Source organism: Osmerus eperlanus, chromosome 14, assembly GCF_963692335.1.
Source record: "Osmerus eperlanus chromosome 14, fOsmEpe2.1, whole genome shotgun sequence".
NCBI lineage: Eukaryota > Metazoa > Chordata > Actinopteri > Osmeriformes > Osmeridae > Osmerus > Osmerus eperlanus.
The window spans coordinates 4,077,321-4,096,388 of NC_085031.1; the positions used below are offsets into that span (position 1 = coordinate 4,077,321).

The 19,068-nt window shown below is 44.8% G+C and overlaps 3 protein-coding genes across 6 annotated transcripts; 2 read left to right on the forward strand and 1 right to left on the reverse strand.

Annotated features, from left to right (window-relative positions):
* The first annotated feature begins 1,540 nt into the window (after positions 1-1,540).
* hexb (hexosaminidase B (beta polypeptide)) lies at positions 1,541-9,451 on the forward strand. Of its 3 annotated transcripts, none has more exons than XM_062477452.1 (14): positions 1,541-1,904; positions 2,272-2,414; positions 3,261-3,326; positions 3,547-3,593; positions 3,829-3,939; positions 4,057-4,158; positions 4,330-4,462; positions 4,585-4,765; positions 4,925-5,011; positions 5,253-5,325; positions 5,765-5,939; positions 8,525-8,615; positions 8,775-8,879; positions 9,071-9,451. In XM_062477452.1, the coding sequence occupies exons 1-14, from the start codon at positions 1,651-1,653 to the stop codon at positions 9,132-9,134; spliced, it is 1,632 nt and encodes a 543-aa protein (XP_062333436.1). In that variant the 5' UTR covers positions 1,541-1,650; the 3' UTR covers positions 9,135-9,451. The 3 variants fall into 3 exon arrangements, with proteins under 3 accessions (XP_062333436.1, XP_062333437.1, XP_062333435.1); XM_062477453.1 differs by lacking the exon at positions 5,765-5,939 and adding an exon at positions 6,851-7,025; XM_062477451.1 differs by lacking the exon at positions 5,765-5,939 and adding an exon at positions 7,891-8,071.
* A 76-nt stretch (positions 9,452-9,527) lies between these two features.
* Positions 9,528-15,699, reverse strand: gfm2 (GTP dependent ribosome recycling factor mitochondrial 2). Of its 2 annotated transcripts, XM_062477445.1 has the most exons (21): positions 15,470-15,699; positions 15,240-15,366; positions 15,078-15,156; positions 14,902-14,947; positions 14,690-14,787; positions 14,335-14,460; positions 14,135-14,223; positions 13,899-13,987; positions 13,719-13,779; positions 13,432-13,617; positions 13,155-13,235; positions 12,754-12,902; positions 12,448-12,588; positions 12,210-12,309; positions 11,788-11,986; positions 11,531-11,607; positions 11,129-11,267; positions 10,824-11,009; positions 10,383-10,498; positions 10,028-10,210; positions 9,528-9,911 (listed from the first exon to the last, which is right to left on the reverse strand). In XM_062477445.1, exons 2-21 carry the CDS (start codon positions 15,282-15,284, stop codon positions 9,783-9,785), a joined length of 2,319 nt encoding a protein of 772 aa, XP_062333429.1. In that variant the 5' UTR covers positions 15,285-15,366; positions 15,470-15,699; the 3' UTR covers positions 9,528-9,782. The 2 variants fall into 2 exon arrangements, with proteins under 2 accessions (XP_062333429.1, XP_062333428.1); XM_062477444.1 differs by having other exon boundaries at positions 15,240-15,699.
* An 82-nt stretch (positions 15,700-15,781) lies between these two features.
* Positions 15,782-18,223, forward strand: nsa2 (NSA2 ribosome biogenesis homolog (S. cerevisiae)). Its single transcript, XM_062477488.1, has 6 exons — positions 15,782-15,936; positions 16,529-16,716; positions 16,902-17,052; positions 17,268-17,447; positions 17,595-17,787; positions 17,911-18,223. The coding sequence occupies exons 1-6, from the start codon at positions 15,934-15,936 to the stop codon at positions 17,976-17,978; spliced, it is 783 nt and encodes a 260-aa protein (XP_062333472.1). The 5' UTR covers positions 15,782-15,933; the 3' UTR covers positions 17,979-18,223.
* Positions 18,224-19,068: the final 845 nt, after the last annotated feature.

A 19,068-nucleotide genomic window follows, 5' to 3' on the forward strand; every position in this document is an offset into this window, starting at 1 on the left:
TGCGCGTTGCGCTCGGGTCTTCCCTCAATAAAATCAATGGGTGTGTTTATAGCAAGGGGGAGGAACATTCAAGGTTTTAAGACGAGAAGTGGGAGGGTTATGCAAAGTAGTGTGGTTTCTGCTGGGAGTAAATGGCCCTTGGCCCTCGTGGATGCTTGCTTAAAGTACGAACAGGTACATTCACATATAAGATTGTGGTGACTTGTCCTTATTTACTGTAATGAAACCAGATTGACATTGTAAATGAAGAGGCACTAAGTGTACTTAGTTTGGAAATGGCACTCTTATTTAAGACATAGCCTATATCCTCATTTGGGCTACTGTACGTATACTTTTTAATAATCTAATTGTCACGGCCACAGCCGTGCCCCCCCCCGGTTTCAGTTTTTTGCCCTGCCCTAGTGTTTCCCTGTCATTGTCTTCATCTGTTCTCGTTAGCGTTATTGTGTCCACCTGTGTGTCGTTTGGTTCTGTGTATTTAGGTTTCTGTTTTGTGTCCAGTCTTTGTCTTGTCCTTACCATACCTGTCTGTGTGAGTACCCTATCTGTTCCTGTTTTTGTGAATAAAACCCTTGTTTCTGCCATGCCTGCCGACTCCCCTGCATTTGGGTCCAACCCCACCTCACGCCGTGACACTAATTCCATAGGCTATATACAGCCTAAACAGATCATTCTGCGCACCAAAGGTTATATGGACTAAATACACATGTATTTGCTTAAGCTAATATAGCTATAATTAAATTAGAAAGAAAGACATATTCTGTTCAATGTTATCACATTGTTTGCATAAAGGAAGTAGGCTACTGTATGAGTCAAGATATTCTGAGGTAGAGCACAAGCACAGAGCTCATCTGCCAGCAGGCCTAGGAATTGGAAAGGCGTGTTTCAACTTAGTTATTGACCATTTATGATAATTGTCCATCATTTGACAATCTACATGTCCAGCTGGCTATTGAGAGACCTTTTTTTGAGACATGAAGCCAGAAACATTATTTAGAACTGCAGCGCCGTCTGCTGGATACCTATTATTTGGACTTCATTTTACAATTCAGTGAATTCAATTCCATTACTTCTTTTTTTAAAGTGCCGGCGATCAATCTCAAACAAATTAAACTTGGCACTAGGTTACTGTAATATTATGTAGAATCTGGACTACTTCAAAAACCCCATTACTTTTATGGGATAATACAATGGGATTACGCCTAGAACAGTAGCCACTGAAGACTTCCAAAAAAGGGTAAAACGTACCATGAAAAGTCAGCTTTTTAATGTAGAATTGTTTTCTGTAAGTCTTAAGACTTATGAACCCTCAAATTATTGTTTATGTGGAGTGTGTCCCATTGAGTTTTGTTTATCTGCTTTTTATTATGGTTCGTGTAGGTTATCGTGTTTGTTATTGTGTTATCGGTGTAACACTGTGCATTTATAAAAAAAATTATTTGTATATTAGCCTAAGTAAAATTAATAAAGAATCCTCTCTGTAACCTGCTGATGTAGTCATGTGAGCGATCTTATGATTCGCTACATTTTTACCTTTCATTTCCGCATTTGAAACCTCGCCCTCTTCAGGGAGCTTTACAAACATCACGACATTATCGAAACTCGAAGCAGAATTCGGACTGTTACAGGAAGGTTGTATTGGTCCTCAACATGATCGTGATGCTGAAGTTTGCGACGTTGTTGCTCACAGCAGTTGTAAGTCAGGGGCTTCAGTATAACGACATTAATGAGGCGGAAGAATTACCGGCGGACGGTTCGAAGTATGGCTCTCTGTGGCCCTTGCCTCAGAATTTGAAAATATCAGAGACCACATTCAAACTGAGCAGTGTTAGTTTTCAAATTGTTGGCTCTAAACAATCGTCTGCTGGTCCAAGCTGCAGCCTTCTACAGAATGCATTTCGAAGGTAGGCCTATGTGTTGAAGTGAATCACTTACCATTCTCATTCATCACGATTTTAATGGGGATATTTAACTTTCTATTTGAGGTAGGCTAATTGTAGCTGTGTCAAAAGCACGTAGCTATTTATTAAACTGGCCTCGTTTAATGTATCACACATTTCAAAGTCACCAATGCAAATACTGCATGATAGTAGGTTGTTGTGAACTTAGCTTTTGTGAACTAAAGCAGGAATACTGTCGGTCAGCCCTCCACAGAGAAAAGTATGTTCATTGATTCCATGAAGCTTGTGTCATAGGGTGATGGCTTTAAGCCAAATCCCTTGCCTGATCTTTCAGCACTTGCATTTAACAGGTTTGTGTTTGGTTCCACAGGTATTACGACTACATCTTTGGATCGTTGAGAAAGGGACACCACAAGAAAACTGGTCCCTCCGAGATTGCGGAGCTACAGGTGTGGATCACGTCAGCTGACTCCGAATGTGACAGCCACCCCAGCGTGTCTTCTGATGAGTCATGTGAGTGCTCTGTTGCTAGACCTGTTCCTTGCCTGATCAGCAGGAACCCATGTTTTACAACAAGGGAGATAAGTATCAACTCATAATTGAATGGTCTCTGGCTATGTAGAGCAGTTTATTTTTCCCTTGAAAAACAAGTTGTCCTCTGCTCTAGTTGCAATGCAAAACACTGAAAGCTTTGAGTGACAAACTCTTTGGCCTAGTTTCCCAGACATGGATATAAGAATAGTCCTAGACTAAACTTTTTCAATGGAGATCTTCATTGAATTTTTCTCTCACTTCAGGACTAGGCTTAATCCATGTCTGGGAAACTGGGCCTAAAACTAATGTCCAAAACTCTTCAAGGGTTTCTTTTGTAAATCTTTTTTTAAATCACCCAACACCGTCAAAAAGTTCTGTAAAGCAAACACATTCTACAATGGAACGCAGTTCCTCTCTCTTCTTCTGCTGGCCAAAATCACTTCCATTTAGAATCTACATTTAAGTCATTTAGCAAACGCTTTGATCCCAAATGATTCACTGTATGGTGAGTTTTTTGGGGTCTAAGAAGCTTCCAGCTACTCTGTGCCAGCAACCGTAGTAGTTCCTTGTATGACCCAGTACCTGTAGCGTATTAACTTGTCGTTGCTCCTTACTTCCAATGGGGAGAGAGATTACTGGAGGAGTAGAGAGCAGGGTTAATTTAGGGGTTAATCTACAGTTGAAGCCAGACATGCTGCACATGGGGACTTAAAACACTGGCAATTTGTAGGATATTTTTAATACATGTTGTTCTAACTCTTCAAATCTGCACTAGGATCAGTCAGTTGTTGTAACCCCCTGCATCTTCCCTCTTTGTGTCCGTAGATGAGCTGACAGTGGACCAGCCTTATGCTGTGCTGAAGGCTCCCAAGGTCTGGGGAGCTTTAAGAGGTAAGAGAATACAGCCGGCATGGTGTGGGTTTGTGTGAGTAAACGGGTTGTGTAGAAATCACTGACACAGTGTTCTTTGTGGAGTTACAATATTTCATGAATTGATTTGTATACAGGTACTGGTATACATGTATCAGTTCCCTGAAAAGCTCTTGTACGCCTGAACCTTTGATATCACTATGGTCTGTTTACCTTGTGTGTCTGTTTTTCATATTATCAGGTCTTGAGACATTTAGCCAGCTGGTCTATGAAGATGAATATGGAGCAGTGAGTTTATCTTCAGTTCCTTATCTAGAACACAAGAGACACTTGTTAAATATCTAGGGCACTGTACATTGCGAAGTCATGTGTGTCTTAGCAACAGTTATTGGAATGAGGAAGCTCTGATGGCTTGCTGTGCTGATATGAATATTTTTGGGGCATTGAAGTTGTGTTTAACAAGGCTAAACTCAGCAAGCAGGTTTTTCCACCGTATCTCTCTGCTTTAATCTTGCTTCCTTAGAAAACTCTCAATGCCACTGTGGTCAGTGACTTCCCACGATTTGCACATCGAGGCATCCTATTGGACAGCTCTCGTCACTTCCTGCCAATTAAAGTCATCCTAGTCCAGCTGGTGAGTTTTCAAGGTCATCATTTGGTCCTTTTTGTTTCAGTGTAATACATACTAATACAAAAATATGATTAAATAATCATCAACTTTTGCGCAACCTCTCCTTTCCTGTCTTCATAGGAAGCCATGGCGATGAACAAGTTCAATGTTTTCCACTGGCACATCGTGGATGATCCCTCCTTCCCCTACCTGAGCCGCACCTTCCCCCAGCTCAGCCAGCAGGTGAGGAAGCTTGTTTGGCAGCTTCCCGCCAAAGACCAAACAAAGACTTCCTCAAGGAATTCCACCTGTCTGTGTTTACAGGGGTGGCCAAACCTGTCGACCCAGTCTACTTCTAGATAGGTTCCTGAGTGTAAGGCAAACTTTGTACATTCATGACTTGCATGTTGACAGGGAGCGTATCATCCCTACACACACGTGTACACCCCCGCCGACGTGAAGATGGTCATCGAGTTTGGCCGTCTCAGGGGCATCCGGGTCATTCCTGAGTTTGACACCCCGGGTCACACCCAGTCATGGGGTAAAGGTCAGTGAGTGTTTGGAAGGTCACATGGTGTCAACGGCATTGTGTGTCTTTTCACCAGTCAGTACTTGGTTCCCTCCAATGACCACCCCCCTCCCACCACACACTCTTCCCCCCCCCCCCAGGCCAGAAGGACCTGCTGACCCCCTGCTACTCAGGAAGCAGCCCCTCCGGCACCTTTGGACCAGTCAACCCCATCCTCAACACCACATACGACTTCATGAGCCAGTTCTTCAAGGAGGTCAGCACCGTGTTCCCCGACGCCTACATCCACCTGGGAGGAGATGAGGTGGACTTCAGCTGCTGGTGAGATGATCCTCGGACACCTGTAGACCAGGAACCGGACTCGAAACCATCTCACGATCTTCGAGGACACAAACAGATATTCTATGTAAATGTATATCCTGTAGAGTGATATCCAACAGATGTTACCTAATTGTCACCGAAACATTTTCGGACTTGCAGGAAGTCCAACCCAGACATCCAGAAGTTCATGTCTCAGCATGGCTTTGGTGAGGACTACAGAAAACTCGAGTCGTTCTACATACAACGGTGAGATTTCTAGTTTTCTTCATGCCTGCCAAAAGCCTCAACCCATACTATAGTTACTAAACAAACAAAAAACCCTGTCTAGAAGGATTTAGGATTTTGTTAGGATCCCTATTAGCTGAACCAGAACATCGGCTACTCTTTCTGGGGTCCACACAAAACATAAAAACCGATAAGACACGGTCATGTTCTACTTTTGTTAACGATGGCTTGGTGATCTCAATCTTCATGTTTCGTATGTCAGGCTCCTGGATATCGTCACGACGACCAACAAGGGGTACATGATCTGGCAAGAGGTGTTTGATAATGGCGTCAAGGTAACAAGCTCTCTCTTCTAGAACGTCAGTTCACGCCATCCATTAGAAATTAGAGGCATGCAGTGTTCAGGAATATTTAATGTTTTGGCTTGGATGCTATGCATGGCTCTGCATGAATGCACTTTAGCATGGTTTCCCACCTAAGTTCTTGAGGACCTGCAATACATAATCTTCTCAAAGAGCAAATCCAACTGGAGTAATACATCAACAATGTAGAGAAATGTCTCCAGAAGCAGAGTTTTTCAACCCCAAAACAACTTTTTAGAATTCACAGCATAAATCCAGTGGCAAGTCATCTTAACCAGGGTTGTTTTTTAATTTTATTTTTTATAAAAATGTTTTAAAGAGCGTTAGCCTTTCCTTTTAGTATGCAGAATATTCCGTGCTCTCCAGAAGAAAGTGTGTGTTTAAACACTGTGGCCTTGCCTGACTGTTCCAGCTGAAGGCTGACACGGTAGTGCACGTGTGGAAGGGCAGCAGTCTGGAGAAGGAGATGGAGCAGGTGACAGGGGCCGGCTACACCACCATCCTCTCCTCCCCCTGGTACTTAGACTATATCAGTATCGGGCAGGACTGGAAGACGTACTACAAGTTTGAACCGCTCAACTTCAATGGTCAGTTCTCACTGAGAGGTGGTTCTCTAGGCCAGAGCTACCATTTAAACAAGATATAAATCTTGTATGACGTGTTTTAAATATAGAGTGAGAACAAGGGTATATTTGTATTCATTATGTTAGGGAACTGTAGTATCCTTATACTTACATCAAAATACTCCTTGTTTCCTTCAACAGGCTTACACTTGACTGCATGTGATCCTTTTGGGCTTAGTTGGGTCATTACAAACGCTCAATACCTGCAATATTTGCTTAACGCTCTGACAAATCGAATGTTTTTTTGCAAGCATGATGCACAACAAAATGCAGTTTCAGGGGTATATTCAAGATCATGAACATGTTTCTACCATGATGATGCATATTCACCAATACATTAGCATAGTTGGATTCAATGTTGCTACAATGTTCATGGCCTACCATGAAGACCCAAAGTAAACACACCTAAAGCTCTTGACAGCCCACTGTCCTCACCTCCAAGCACAGATCCTTCAGCAACACATCACCATTGCTCTCCACCAGCTCACGTCTTGAATGTACCCCAAAACAAGCTCATCCACGTATCATCATCATCAAAGTTGTTATCTTGTTCAGCATGCCCGAACCGTTTCTCCCAACTCCTTGGATGGAAATTTCTTCCACAGACCTGTGCATGGTTGTCAAGCTAGGAGCTCAAAATGTTTGTTTTATTTGTTTTGTCGTGTACCTTGCAACTTGGCTCCAAGGTATAGTCTTATCAAATTGTTCTGTTAGATGGTGTCAAAACAGCTCCAGAAACGAGGTCAGCCTTTCCTGTGGTGTGCTGTGCATTCCACCTCAACCACAATCATCACAGGTGTTCCCTTTTGTTTTGAAGTTCCATGACGATTTATCCAGTGAGTTTTAGACACTGTGGCCTTGCCTGATCCTTGCAGCTGAATCCTGACACGGTAGTGCACGTGTGGATGGGCAACCAGCTCGAGGAAGAGATGCAGAATGTGACAGGGTCGGGCTACACCACCATCCTCTCCTCCCCCTGGTACTTAGACTGGATCAGTTATGGGCAGGACTGGCAGAAGTACTACAAAGTCGAACCGCTCAGCTTCAAGGGTCAGTTCTTTGCTGTGGAGTGTGTGAGTTCTCTAGAACAGGAGTCCAGTTGTGGAGATTGAAGTGTCACAGGACACCTGAAGTTCTTCATGTTCCCTAAATAGATTTATTTTATTTTTTTTCGGACAAGGTGAAATGCATGGAACGCGCTGTACGTGTTCCTCGCTTCCTTCAACAGACTTGCACTTGGCAGTAGCATTTTTCCTTTGGGTTTGGTTGGGTCAGTGGAGCATTGGCTTGGTTCCGAGAGACTGGTTCTTGTTGCATGGTGGGTTCAGAGCTCAGTAGGTGGTTGTGTGTGTGGGTTTACATGGGAGAGAACATTTCCTGATTTTGCATTGATATTCAGATCGTAGCTAGATAGTCACCAGTAAGGCTTGTGCATTACGGGATCTCCATCACTGATTATCGTGATATAAGTTCGAGCATCATTGGCTAATGCTTGATAGCGCACATCTTTTCTTTGCATCCCGACTGAAATAAGTTTTTGCAACACAGAAGCACAACAGTCCTGCCATGTCTGGGGTACATTCAGGATCGACAACAAGGCTATCTCATTGCTCACCAAGACATTGCCATACCTCCTATTGAATCTAGTGGTGGCTTCATGTCCTACCATGAAGACCCAAAACGAACACCTAAACCATTGAGGAAAACCGCATCGGAAGCCTCACCTCCAATCACAGATCCTTCAGCAACACGTCACCATTGCACTCTCCACACCTGTTCACGCCTTGAATGTACCCCCGAGACGAGCCCGTTGACTGAGGACGGTGTTCCGTGACTAGACCCGATCGCACCGTCCATGCGCGCTGTACTTACCCCACAGGTTGTGCTCACGTCTGTGTGTGACTTTGCGTCGTAGCTGAAACCAGACACGCTCATCCACGTTTGGAAAGGCAACGAGCAGCAGTACCAGGATGAGATGGCCAGGGTGACGCTGTCTGGCTACCAGACCCTTCTCTCCACGCCCTGGTACCTCAACCGCATCGCCTACGGGCAGGACTGGCAGGCCGTGTACAAGGCGGACCCCCAGAACTTCAAGGGTGTGTTTGTGTCTTGATATGGTCATTCATTTAATCAAAAACCTTTATGATCACTGTTGAGCTAGCTCTCGCTCCAGTCGCTTGACGCTTTTTGGACCGATGGATAATTGTTTTTATGGTTTTGTTATGTTCGTAATAAACCCAGACTTTGCCTGCCCTCTGCTTCAGACCGATTAGTTTGCTCATGTGATGCCATTGTGAGCTCCGACCCACCAGCCTTGAACACAAACTTTTGTCTCGCCAAAAACTTCTTGTTAAAGCATGATTTTACAGTGTGGTTTTCTCATGCTGGCATCTATGCAAGTGTAAGCCTGTTGACAAAAGCAAAAGAGAGAAACACTTTGAACTTAGCTACTACCCGCTAATACTCATAACTTGGCTTTTAAAGGGCTCTCCCTTGACATCTTTAGCTTCGTGTGACCTTTTGACCTCCGATTGACTCGCGTGTCACAGGCACTGATGCTCAGAAGAAGCTGGTGATTGGAGGAGAGGCCTGTCTGTGGGGAGAGTTTGTGGATGCCACCAACCTGACCCCCAGACTCTGGTAGGAGGCACTGCACCAATCACATTTTCACTCGTTTACAGAAAATGTTGATTTACAAGCTAACTTCCCTCAGCTTGGTGAAGAACCAGCTCCAGTTCTAGAATTGAAATCAAGTCAAAATGATGCCACGGTGATTCATTGATTGTGCGCGTGTGCCAGGCCTCGTGCCAGTGCCGTGGCGGAGCGTTTGTGGAGCAGCAAGGATGTGACTGACGTTGGCGACGCCTACACTCGATTGGTCCAGCACCGCTGCCGCATGGTTGGGTAAGTAACCAGTCACTACCCCGCCATACATCGCAACATCATAAAACATCGGCAGGCACAACATAACGTCTCCGCGACTCTTTGTAAACGCACTTCACAAAACAACCTTTGTTCCCTTTTTATCGTGATCTATAAAAGATTGAGAGATTGTTTTGTGGACGATGCGCAACGGGATTTTCGTTTTGAACTAGGCGTGGGATCCCAGCAGAGACTCTGTTTACTGGTTACTGTCCCCACGAATACAACGGCTTCTGAGGGCCATTGGGAGCCTGGAGCCCCGGAGTTGGAGGAAGACAGGATGGGTAGAAGGATAATCAAGGGAAATTTACAACGCACATCCTTGCCCAAAGGTTTTATATGAATCTCACTTCAGATCAAGATCACGTCTGTCCAGCACTGTTCTGTTCAGTCATTCAGTCAAGCATGTACGTTGTCACAAATTGGACAACCAGTCGTTTATAGCTCGCTCTATCAGTGGAGAATCATTTTGTATGTGGTCGCAGCTATTGTGAATTCGCACTTTGTTGTATGAATGTATGATTCAATAAAATTATTCAACCTTTGAAAGGTCACATGGCTGTGAAGTGTTATGATTTTACAGATGAAGTTAATGAACACCTCACAACAGATTCCCAATCTGTGTTTAATACCACATATTTGACAGAGAAACAATACCAACTCCTTGTTAACATGGAGGCAGCTTGATGACATGATCTGTAATTTGTGCAGGAAATACAACTTGATAGTGCACAGACATGATACGTTCATGCCAATAGCAAACGTCAGACGTACTATTAAATATCAAGCAGAACACGTTCAGAGTCCCTGACTCCAGTTGTCCACGTTTCCCTTCCTCCCACTCAACTACAGGAAATGAAATCATAATATCAGGAAGAGACAGTGTCACGAGAGGCCGGCCATCCTTTTGACCAGGGAACTCTGTTCCTGGGGATTCATGGCCTGGTAGGAGTCCAGCTGCAGGGAGAAGGTGGCGTTCCCCGAGGTCAAGGTTCGTAGCACTGTAGAGTAGCCCTGCAAATCAGGATGACATCAATAGTCAAGGTTGCAGGTTCAAATCCCACCTGTACGTCTGTTGGATAAAGACATGATATTTGACACACAGTAAACCATGGCTCTCGGCCACTCACCATCATCTCGGCCAGGGGCACGGAGGCCAGCAGCACCTTGTCGTCATGGCGACTCTGGATGTCCCTGATGCCACCACGTCTTTGAGCCAAGTCACCCAGCACAGGGCTCAGGTACTCCTCCCCCACCGTGACCTCCAGGGACATCACCGGCTCCAAGACTTGACCCCGCGCCTTTTTAAGAGCCTGCAGGGACAACGTTATCAACTGCCATTATTGAATTCCACACAATTGTACTGTCCACAACCTAACTACATAATCAACATCAACTATCTAACTGGCAATGTTAATAGTCACCTTTAAAGCCAACATACTAACACCTTACAGATATGGTGTGTGTGTGTGTGTGGAGCCCTACCTTGAGCATACAGCGGGACACACAGGCGGACACCATGGCTAGCGACGTCCCGGGCTCCATGGTCACACTCTTGATCGCCGTGGAAACACCCTGCACAGGGTAACCAAGCAACGGACCTGGGATTGGACAAGCACACGATGACTTTTGGTGTCATAAGGATAGGACACGCACACAATGAACATTGGTGACGGAAGGCCTGGGATTTAGATAGAAAAGAGGGCTTTGTTGGGGTCCATTAGTGCACTGTGCTACTACAGCAAAAACAGGGGATTAGTGAGCTATAGACAACCAGTAGTTGCCCATACCTATTGACAGTAAACAGTATGTTGTTTTGTTGAGTTGACAATACTGACATTGCACAACAAAGAATGCTAACACAAACTACAGATTGAGAATCACTGGGACCGGAGTATCAGCTACTTTCATTGGGAACCCGGTTACCTTGGAGATAAGCGCTCTGCACGCCGTTCTCGACGGCCTCCCGGAGATCTGCTGACAGGTGACCCTTCACTTCCTCTTCCCAGGTGATGTCGCAGGAAGTAGTGTCATATGGGTCTGTGGCAGGGATGACCACCAGGCCCACCGTCACCATGTGCCTCCTCTCCCCCACTGTCCGGTCCAGCGTGTCTGAAACGTCAGGCCGACGCACTCGGATGCTAATGTGATCATGCTAACGGAAAGCTAATGCGAATAGAGCACGTTTGATTGCCAAGCTGCTGATTGGAAACCATGGCGGTTGGGTGTACCTGTCGTGAAGACTGATTGGAGGATGGTTTCTCTGTAGGCCACCTGTAGGGGCCCCAGGTGGGTCTCGATGCCATACTCTCTCCTGATGCGGTCATGCAGGATCTCAATGTGCAGCTCCCCCATCCCACATAGGATAGTCTGACAAGACGAAGTTTAATCCACGCAACACATTTGGACACATAAGGTTTTATATACATGAAAAATACAATATTCTAGAAGGCAAGACATTTCTTAGGTAAAATAGAATATTCTCCAGCACAAGGTTTACACAGATTATAAAAACGTGCATTTTACAACAATTAATAGTCTATTCGATTCTACACTCATCTGATCTAACAAATAAATTAAAAAAGATTTGGCTGCATACTTTAGTGAACACTGTTCACAAAATGTTCTCTTACCTGTCCAGAGTCTGGGTCGAGCCTGACTTTGAGACTGGGGTCTTCTCTCTGTAAACAGGTCAGGGCATTCTCCAGATCTGTTTGAAACATGGTGTATTTTTATTATGATAAGAAAAATAGGTTTATACTATTGCGCAGTTATGGGTGCTGACAACCATGCTGTAACATGACAGAGCCCACTAAAATCAGAGCCTTTTGCCTTCAGCACGTGTGGGAGAGATTCTGGAGTCTGTTTTCTGTATTCTATGGAAATCTACCTGTCTGTTTTGACATTGTTGGGGGCTCTATGGAGCAGAAAAACACGGGGTCAGGGACCTCCACTCCAGCCAGGACCAGGCTGCTTTGCTCCCCTCCTCCTTTTCCTCTCCTCCTCTCCCCCTCTCCCTCATTCTGGGCGCGCCGGGCTGCGGCCACAGCTGAGGCCTTTGAGGACACGATGGTGTCCCCTGTCACCGTCTGAGAGGGAGGGAGATGGGACAGCAGTGACACACTGGTGCCCTCTGGAGGACTAGGACCCAGGGTTTAAATGGAATATCACATACAAGTTTGGAATTTGACTAAATGTCTTTTATGGCTAGCCTGTATAGCATTAGCATGCTCAACAGTAGTTTTGTTGTAAATGTTGTCCCCTATTGTAGATAAAAAATCATTGAATTGATACAGCCTGATGGAGCGCTACCTGCTTGAGTCCCACAGTGAGAGCAATGTTCCCCGCAGTCAGGGAGGGGATCTCCACATGCTGGTCAGCGAATGGCAGCAGTAACCGACTCATCCTCTCTCTGTACGCACCCAGGGGAGCAAAGGTCACACACCAGGGCAAATTCAGTGGAGACATCCAGAGTCAATAAATGGCCTGACCATGCATGGGGATTGCTACGCCTGTACTAGCGCGCGAGTGCGTGACGTCCTCCACCTACGTGCTGTTCCTGTTGATGTTGTGCACGGCCGACTGCGGCTTCAAGGTGCCCGAGTAGATCCGTAGGAACACCAGAGGCCCACGCTGCTTGTCGTGGAGCACTTTGAAGGCCAGGGCGCAGAGGTCATCCTTATACCAACGCCTAGGAACACAGAAAAACCACTGAAGTCACACAGGCTACAGTTTTTAGGAGGGCACTCTGTGGACCGAACTACATTTTTATGTCCGGTGAGATATAACCAAATGTGCGTGTTGTGATTGGAGGGAGGGGGGAGGGGGGGGGGGGGGTTGGGGTGGTCTCACTCACACCAGGTCTTGGTGCCTCTCGTTGGGGGCAGGGAGGTAGGCAGTGATGGCGTCCAGCAGGGGCTGGACCCCCTTATTCCTCAGGGAACTCCCACAGAGCACGGGCACCCCCTTACGGGCGAGGGTCAGCCGCCTCACGGCCTGCTGCAGCTGGGGGGGGGGGGGGGGGGGTTGGGGGTAGACAGATGGAATAAAGGTTTAACCAATCTGATAACATATTTAGAGTCAATCCAACTTAGAGGGCATATCTTTTCGAAATTTGATTTTTTTATTATAGCACCGCCATAAGGCTGATGGCACATTTCTGAAGAAACATTTACAATAATCAGCACAAAAACTATAGGGTTTCAGCCCTAAATATATCAACATTAAAAGAAAGCTATTGAATTACGTAGTTCTTACTTTTAGAGGAGGAACAGCATCAAAGTTTTCACTGTAGTCACCAAGTAACAACTCAGCAAACTCATCGTCCAGATCAGCAACCTGTTCAAAAAAATTAGAGACTCATAACTTTACACAAATATTGAACATTTTGCTATTCTTGTTTTTACATATAAAGGTTTGAAGTTAGTATATTATCCTGTTTAAGAGTAGAAACTTTAAATAGTATCATTCCTGTGAGTGTTCCAGCATTCACAAATCGCTCTGACTGTTGGGATAATGAGGTCACATCCTCTACCTGTTCAATTAAAGCTCCCCTGGCCTCCTTGGCTTCTTGTAGAAGCTCCGGGTCATCTGATGGGCTGAGGGGTTTGGTCTCAAAAACACGCCCATCCTCTTCCCTGGTCTTTCCCTTCCATGTCATTCGCTGGTTCGTTATCAAATCAACCAATCCTGCGAAGCTTTTCCCACTACCAATAGGAATCTGGGAAGCAGATAACGTTATGCATGAAAACGTGTACTACAGTTCAGTGAAGCCTTGTTATCATCCGGTTTAACGTAACAGTAATAAATAAGTAAATGTACCTGTAGGAGAACAGGATTGGCTTTAAGTTTCTTCTTAATGCTCTCAATGGAAAAATGTAGACTGGGACAAGAAGAGGACACAACATTAAAAGAAGAATTTAAGATTCCCCTAAGAATCCAGAGTATGGATTCCCGACACCGGGACTCCATCCACAGGATTGGCAGCGTGGGAAGCTTCACCTGGCTGCCGGCTTGTCCATCTTGTTCAGGAAGCAAATACACGGCACCTGGTGTTTGTCTGCTTGCCTCCACACTGTCAGAGTCTGAGCCTGGCCATGCGTAACACACAGGGAGGAGACTGTTAAAACCCAGCTGGGGTGGCCCACATCAGGGGCGAGCATGAGAAGGAACGCCTGCACCGTTTGACGGACAGGTACTGGGACCTACCTCCACGCCAGCCGAGGCGTGGGACCTACCTCCACGCCAGCCGAGGCATCAAACACTGCCACTGCGCCGTCTAGAACACGCAGAGCACGCTCCACCTCCAGGGTAAAGTCAACGTGCCCTGAAACGCACACACACGCGCAGGGAGAGTGGGCTTGAGCAATGTTCCATGTCTTTGCTCCCTGTTTTGATACTCGGGCTGATCTGCAGTGTGTGGTGAGGCTGGCTGTACCGGGGGTGTCGATAAGGTTGATCCTGTATTGTTTCCAGTCAAAGGTGACAGCTGCCGACTGGATGGTGATGCCCCGTTCCCTCTCCTGGACCATGAAGTCGGTCACTGTGTCCCCATCGTCAACATCTGAGAGAGAGAGAGAGAGAGAGAGAGAGAGAGAGAGAGAGAGAGAGAGAGAGAGAGAGAGAGAGAGAGAGAGAGAGAGAGAGAGAGAGAGAGAGAGAGAGAGAGAGAGAGAGAGGAGAGAGAGAAAGAGCAAGTGAGAGAACGTAGACCTTTCATCATATCCCTAACAATGTTTTGTGTAGGAATAACAAAGCAAATATATGAACTATCCAAAGGCCCTCCCCCCCACCTCCTAAAGCCCTGGTGTAGCCTGAGTAGTACAGCATCCTCTCGGTGGTGGTGGTCTTCCCCGCATCTATGTGGGCCATGATGCCAATGTTCCTGATTCTGAAGACAAACAACAATGGGGGGAGAAAAGTGATGTCAGATCCGTTAAATTGTGCACACTTGTAACTTCCATGACTATCTCATCATGCATTAGGTTGTCATTGAACTACTTACTTGGATATGTCTGGGTTGACCACAGTTCGTAATGATTTGACATTATCTGTAACATTTAACAGAACATATGGTTGTAAAGATATTACTGATTAAATTCACAAAATCAGTCCTGTGTCGACTCAATTAGCTTTGATGCAATTAAGATGCAGTGTGGGAATTTGTTGTATTTTATTCACCTGGCATAAAGTTGTACTTTCTCTTCGCCTGGTATCGCCACTTGCAGGTTTGCGGGCCATTTTTGAACAAACTGCTACACTGTTGAAATCAACACAGGAGACATTGTTTCCAAATATTCCTGAAAGTTAGGAGATTTTTTGTCAGCCTGCTACAGCACTTACCACAACAACCACCCTGCACGTCCCAAAGGTCGCTCTGAGTCGCATCTTCAACGCGATATTGACATTTAAGCCGTTCAGCCTTTACAATCAGAGATTTTCTTTCCTCTCATTGGCATGACACCCTATACTAAAATCAAGGTGAATGTCATACATCACACATTAACCTTGTTGGTATTAAACTGACTATGCAGGAAACTTAACTCATTATTTATAAATATACCTTTATTTACCATAAGAGAAATCTTTGATCTATCACAGGTCGCAACATTTTGTTTGTTAACTATGTTACTCAGTTACATCTCCCTATCCTCGCTCTCCTAGTGTAGTGCGCCAATAAAATACTTCCCCGAAAATACATTAGTAATATTTACTGTTCCAGCAGTGCGTCAAACCTTATTTCAGGTTCCTCCAAATAATAAAAATATAGATGTAATTCAAGGCGCTCCAGTACCATATGATTTCCTTGAAAATGTTTTAAATTAGGTGTCCGTAGAAAGCACGGGTTAGTAATGATTTCATACCGGAACATAGAAAGTAAACACCGCCGTATGACGTACTTCCCTTAAACTGTTGGCTTTGGGAAAATAACACCACTGACCCAAGCCCGGAGCGTATTAACGGCTAAAACCGACATAATTTACAACCGATTCCATCAAGTCTCTTTTTCAGGAATACGTAACATTCAAGACACAACATGGTAGGTTTCTCACTTATTTAATAGTTATCTGTGCGCTGTATTAAGCAAAGTATAGTGTTAGCCTATTATGCTAAGCCAACATGTGGCAGCGATGACATGCTAACGCACTTACGTTGCACTGTTTGACAACAAATTGACGCACACAGTAAAACATTGGCTTGGGTATTACAAAACTTGAAATTCAGTTGACGATATGTCCTTAGCTTGCAGACTCGAATGTTTTGTTATAGTTAAATTTTTTCAAGCCTATGAGTTAGGATTTATTATTTTGTCGAAGTTCTGTTGGTACTGTAGTAGGTAACGTAGATAATTAAAACACTATTTGCAACGTCTCTTGTACTTTCTATGGTTCATGAATGTAAATGTGTCTGAAATACTTGAATCATTATACTATGATCATTACACACTTCATGACCAATAGACCTATATTGTATTGCTGTTTAAAACCAATCAGAGACACATGGTTATGGATAACAGTCCAAAATCTAAAGACAATACAAAGCTGATCTATTTTTTAATATTCGCTAACACATTAGGCAATAGTTCCACCATATCATTGGTTGCAAGTCATTGACATATTTGCGCCTCACAGCCCCAGAACGAGCATATAGAGTTGCACCGCAAGCGGCATGGCTACCGCCTGGACCACCACGAGAGGAAGAGAAAGAAGGAGAGCCGTGAGGCACACGAACGCTCTCACAAGGCCAGGAAGATGATCGGTCTGAAGGCCAAACTGTACCACAAACAGAGGCATTCAGAGAAGGTCCAGATGAAGAAAACGTGAGTAGCCTTCTGGTGATAATGAGTGATGCTCTTCCCAGAAGATGAATCGTCACTAAGCGCTTCATGTGTAATTTACATATTCGTCACTTTAATACTTCCATTGACACTAATATAATTATCCTATTAGTCCCATTAGTCCTAAGAGTATTCTGACCTCTGACCAATTTGTCACCTCTGTGCAGCATCAAAATGCACGAACAGAGGAAGACAAAGCAGAAGAACGACGACAAGACTCCAGAGGGAGCGGTCCCTGCCTACCTGCTGGACAGAGAAGGACAGTCGAGGGCCAAGGTGCTGTCCAACATGATCAAGCAGAAGAGGAAAGAAAAAGCTGTGAGTACCGAAGGCGTTCTACACACTCCACGCTCCACCCAGTCTATGGTTTCAACAAAAGAAGCATTCATGACGAAGATGTTAACAATGCGCAAATGGAAACTTAATCACAATAGAAAAATAAAAGCAATGCAGTGTCACTCGGACATCTCACACTGCTTACGCCAAAGAGAAGGTTGTGATGGTCCAGTCGATCCTCTGTTCTATCCCTCCAGGGTAAATGGGAGGTGCCCCTGCCCAAGGTCAGAGCCCAGGGAGAGACGGAGGTGCTCAAGGTCATCCGCACAGGAAAGAGGCAGAAGAAGGCCTGGAAGAGGATGGTGACTAAGGTCTGCTTCGTTGGTGAAGGCTTCACCCGTAAGCCCCCCAAGTACGAGCGCTTTATCAGACCCATGGTAAGGTTGCTGCTGATCTTGTCCTTTTTTGTATTTCATTTTGTTGTCAATTGTGTAAACAATTTCCTCCGTCATTGAAAGAGCTTATTTACATTATTGGTTTCTCTCTTCTCGCTCTTTAACCCAACCCACCTCTCCCTTCTTCAGGGTTTACGTTTCAAAAAGGCCCATGTGACCCACCCAGAGCTGAAGGCCACGTTCTGCCTGCCCATCTTGGGGGTGAAGAAAAACCCCTCGTCCCCCCTCTACACCACGCTGGGGGTCATCACCAAGGGAACCGTTGTGGAGGTCAACGTCAGCGAGCTGGGTCTGGTCACACAGGGGGGAAAGGTCATCTGGGGTGAGTGATGTCAATGTCAGATAACAAGCTTTTATTGAACCCTTTTGAACCTTGCATAATAGAGTATTTTGCAATCAACGTAGGAGCAGTGACTAAACCTTTTTTCCTTTTCTCTCCCCATAGGTAAATACGCCCAGGTGACAAATAACCCAGAGAACGACGGCTGCATTAATGCTGTTCTGCTTGTGTAAAGAAAAGAAAAAAGACTCTAAAGACTGCCTGTGATTTTCCACATCACCAGAGATGTCTCTGGCTCTCGTCTCTCTTTTTGAGCAATGGACCGGACCAGAAGAGCCAAGGTTGAGACTAACCAAGCCTTAAAACCATCAGGCACCATTCAGATGGCTCACTGTGTCTGTATTGCTGTCACTAAGATTATCTAACAGTATGTAACAAAAAGGGGTGGATTTGTCAAATAAAGTTGTCATTCATAGAATCTGATGGGAATCATTTACATTACATTTATGCATTTAGCAGATGCTTTTATCCAAAGCGACTTCCAAAAGAGAGCTTTACAAATGTGTATAGGTCACTGATCATAACGAGATGGGCCCAAACATTGCGGGTAGCCAAAACATGAAGCATACATTGTGAAAACTAAATAAATCCCAGAGGGAAGAACCATAAGAGCATGTAGTTGAACAAGTTACAATTAAACATGAACCTCAAAAAGTGCAAGGGTGTACCTGTGGGGAAAAAAGCAAGCAACAAAAATACACCACAAGTACAAAAGTTTTAAGTCAGTTACAACTAACCAACAAGTCTCTCAATAAGAGTCATTGTGATCTTGGAGGAAACATCAGGTCCAGCCAATCATTCCTAAGTACCGTTGAACTTGTGTTGGGACCGGGTGCTCTTGAGCAGTGGGACCACCAGACGGTTGTCAGAAGAAGATCGTAGGTGGCGGGTGGGGGTGTAAGGCTGGAGCATAGACTTGATGTAGTTGGGTGACTCCTCTAGCTAGGCTCCATGATTATATCTCCCTTTAGCTAGGCCCCATAGGATCATATTTCTTCTAGCTATAGGCTCCATGGATTGCTTGTGTAAAAAAGAAAGAATAAAGTTGTCATTCATAGAATCTGGTGGGAATCATTTATCAGAAAAATATGGGTCCTTGTTTGTTAATTGAAAAATGCCAGATAAACTAAGGTGCTTTAAACTTTAAATTGCTTGGAATGAGACAGCGCCCTCAATTGCAAAATAAATTGCAATGTAAATTAGATTATTAATTGACAATAATTTGTTAATTTAATTTAGCAAAATAATTTAATGAGACACAAA

What these genes read in the sequence shown, in the direction of transcription:
- hexb (XM_062477451.1), top strand. Translation starts at nt 1,651, where the DNA reads ATGATCGTGATGCTGAAGTTTGCGACGTTGTTGCTCACAGCAGTTGTA. An exon ending in TCCCCCAGCTCAGCCAGCAG is followed by an intron (nt 4,159 to 4,329) that starts GTGAGGAAGCTT and finishes GCATGTTGACAG; the next exon opens with GGAGCGTATCATCCCTACAC. An exon ending in CACCGCTGCCGCATGGTTGG is followed by an intron (nt 8,880 to 9,070) that starts GTAAGTAACCAG and finishes GTTTTGAACTAG; the next exon opens with GCGTGGGATCCCAGCAGAGA.
- gfm2 (XM_062477445.1), bottom strand. Translation starts at nt 15,284, where the DNA reads ATGCGACTCAGAGCGACCTTTGGGACGTGCAGGGTGGTTGTTGTG. An exon ending in GAGAGGCACCAAGACCTGGT is followed by an intron (nt 12,589 to 12,753) that starts GTGAGTGAGACC and finishes CTGTGTTCCTAG; the next exon opens with GCGTTGGTATAAGGATGACC. An exon ending in AACAATGTCAAAACAGACAG is followed by an intron (nt 11,608 to 11,787) that starts GTAGATTTCCAT and finishes TGTTTCAAACAG; the next exon opens with ATCTGGAGAATGCCCTGACC.
- nsa2 (XM_062477488.1), top strand. An exon ending in AGAAGAGGAAAGAAAAAGCT is followed by an intron (nt 17,053 to 17,267) that starts GTGAGTACCGAA and finishes CTATCCCTCCAG; the next exon opens with GGTAAATGGGAGGTGCCCCT. An exon ending in GGGGGGAAAGGTCATCTGGG is followed by an intron (nt 17,788 to 17,910) that starts GTGAGTGATGTC and finishes CTCTCCCCATAG; the next exon opens with GTAAATACGCCCAGGTGACA.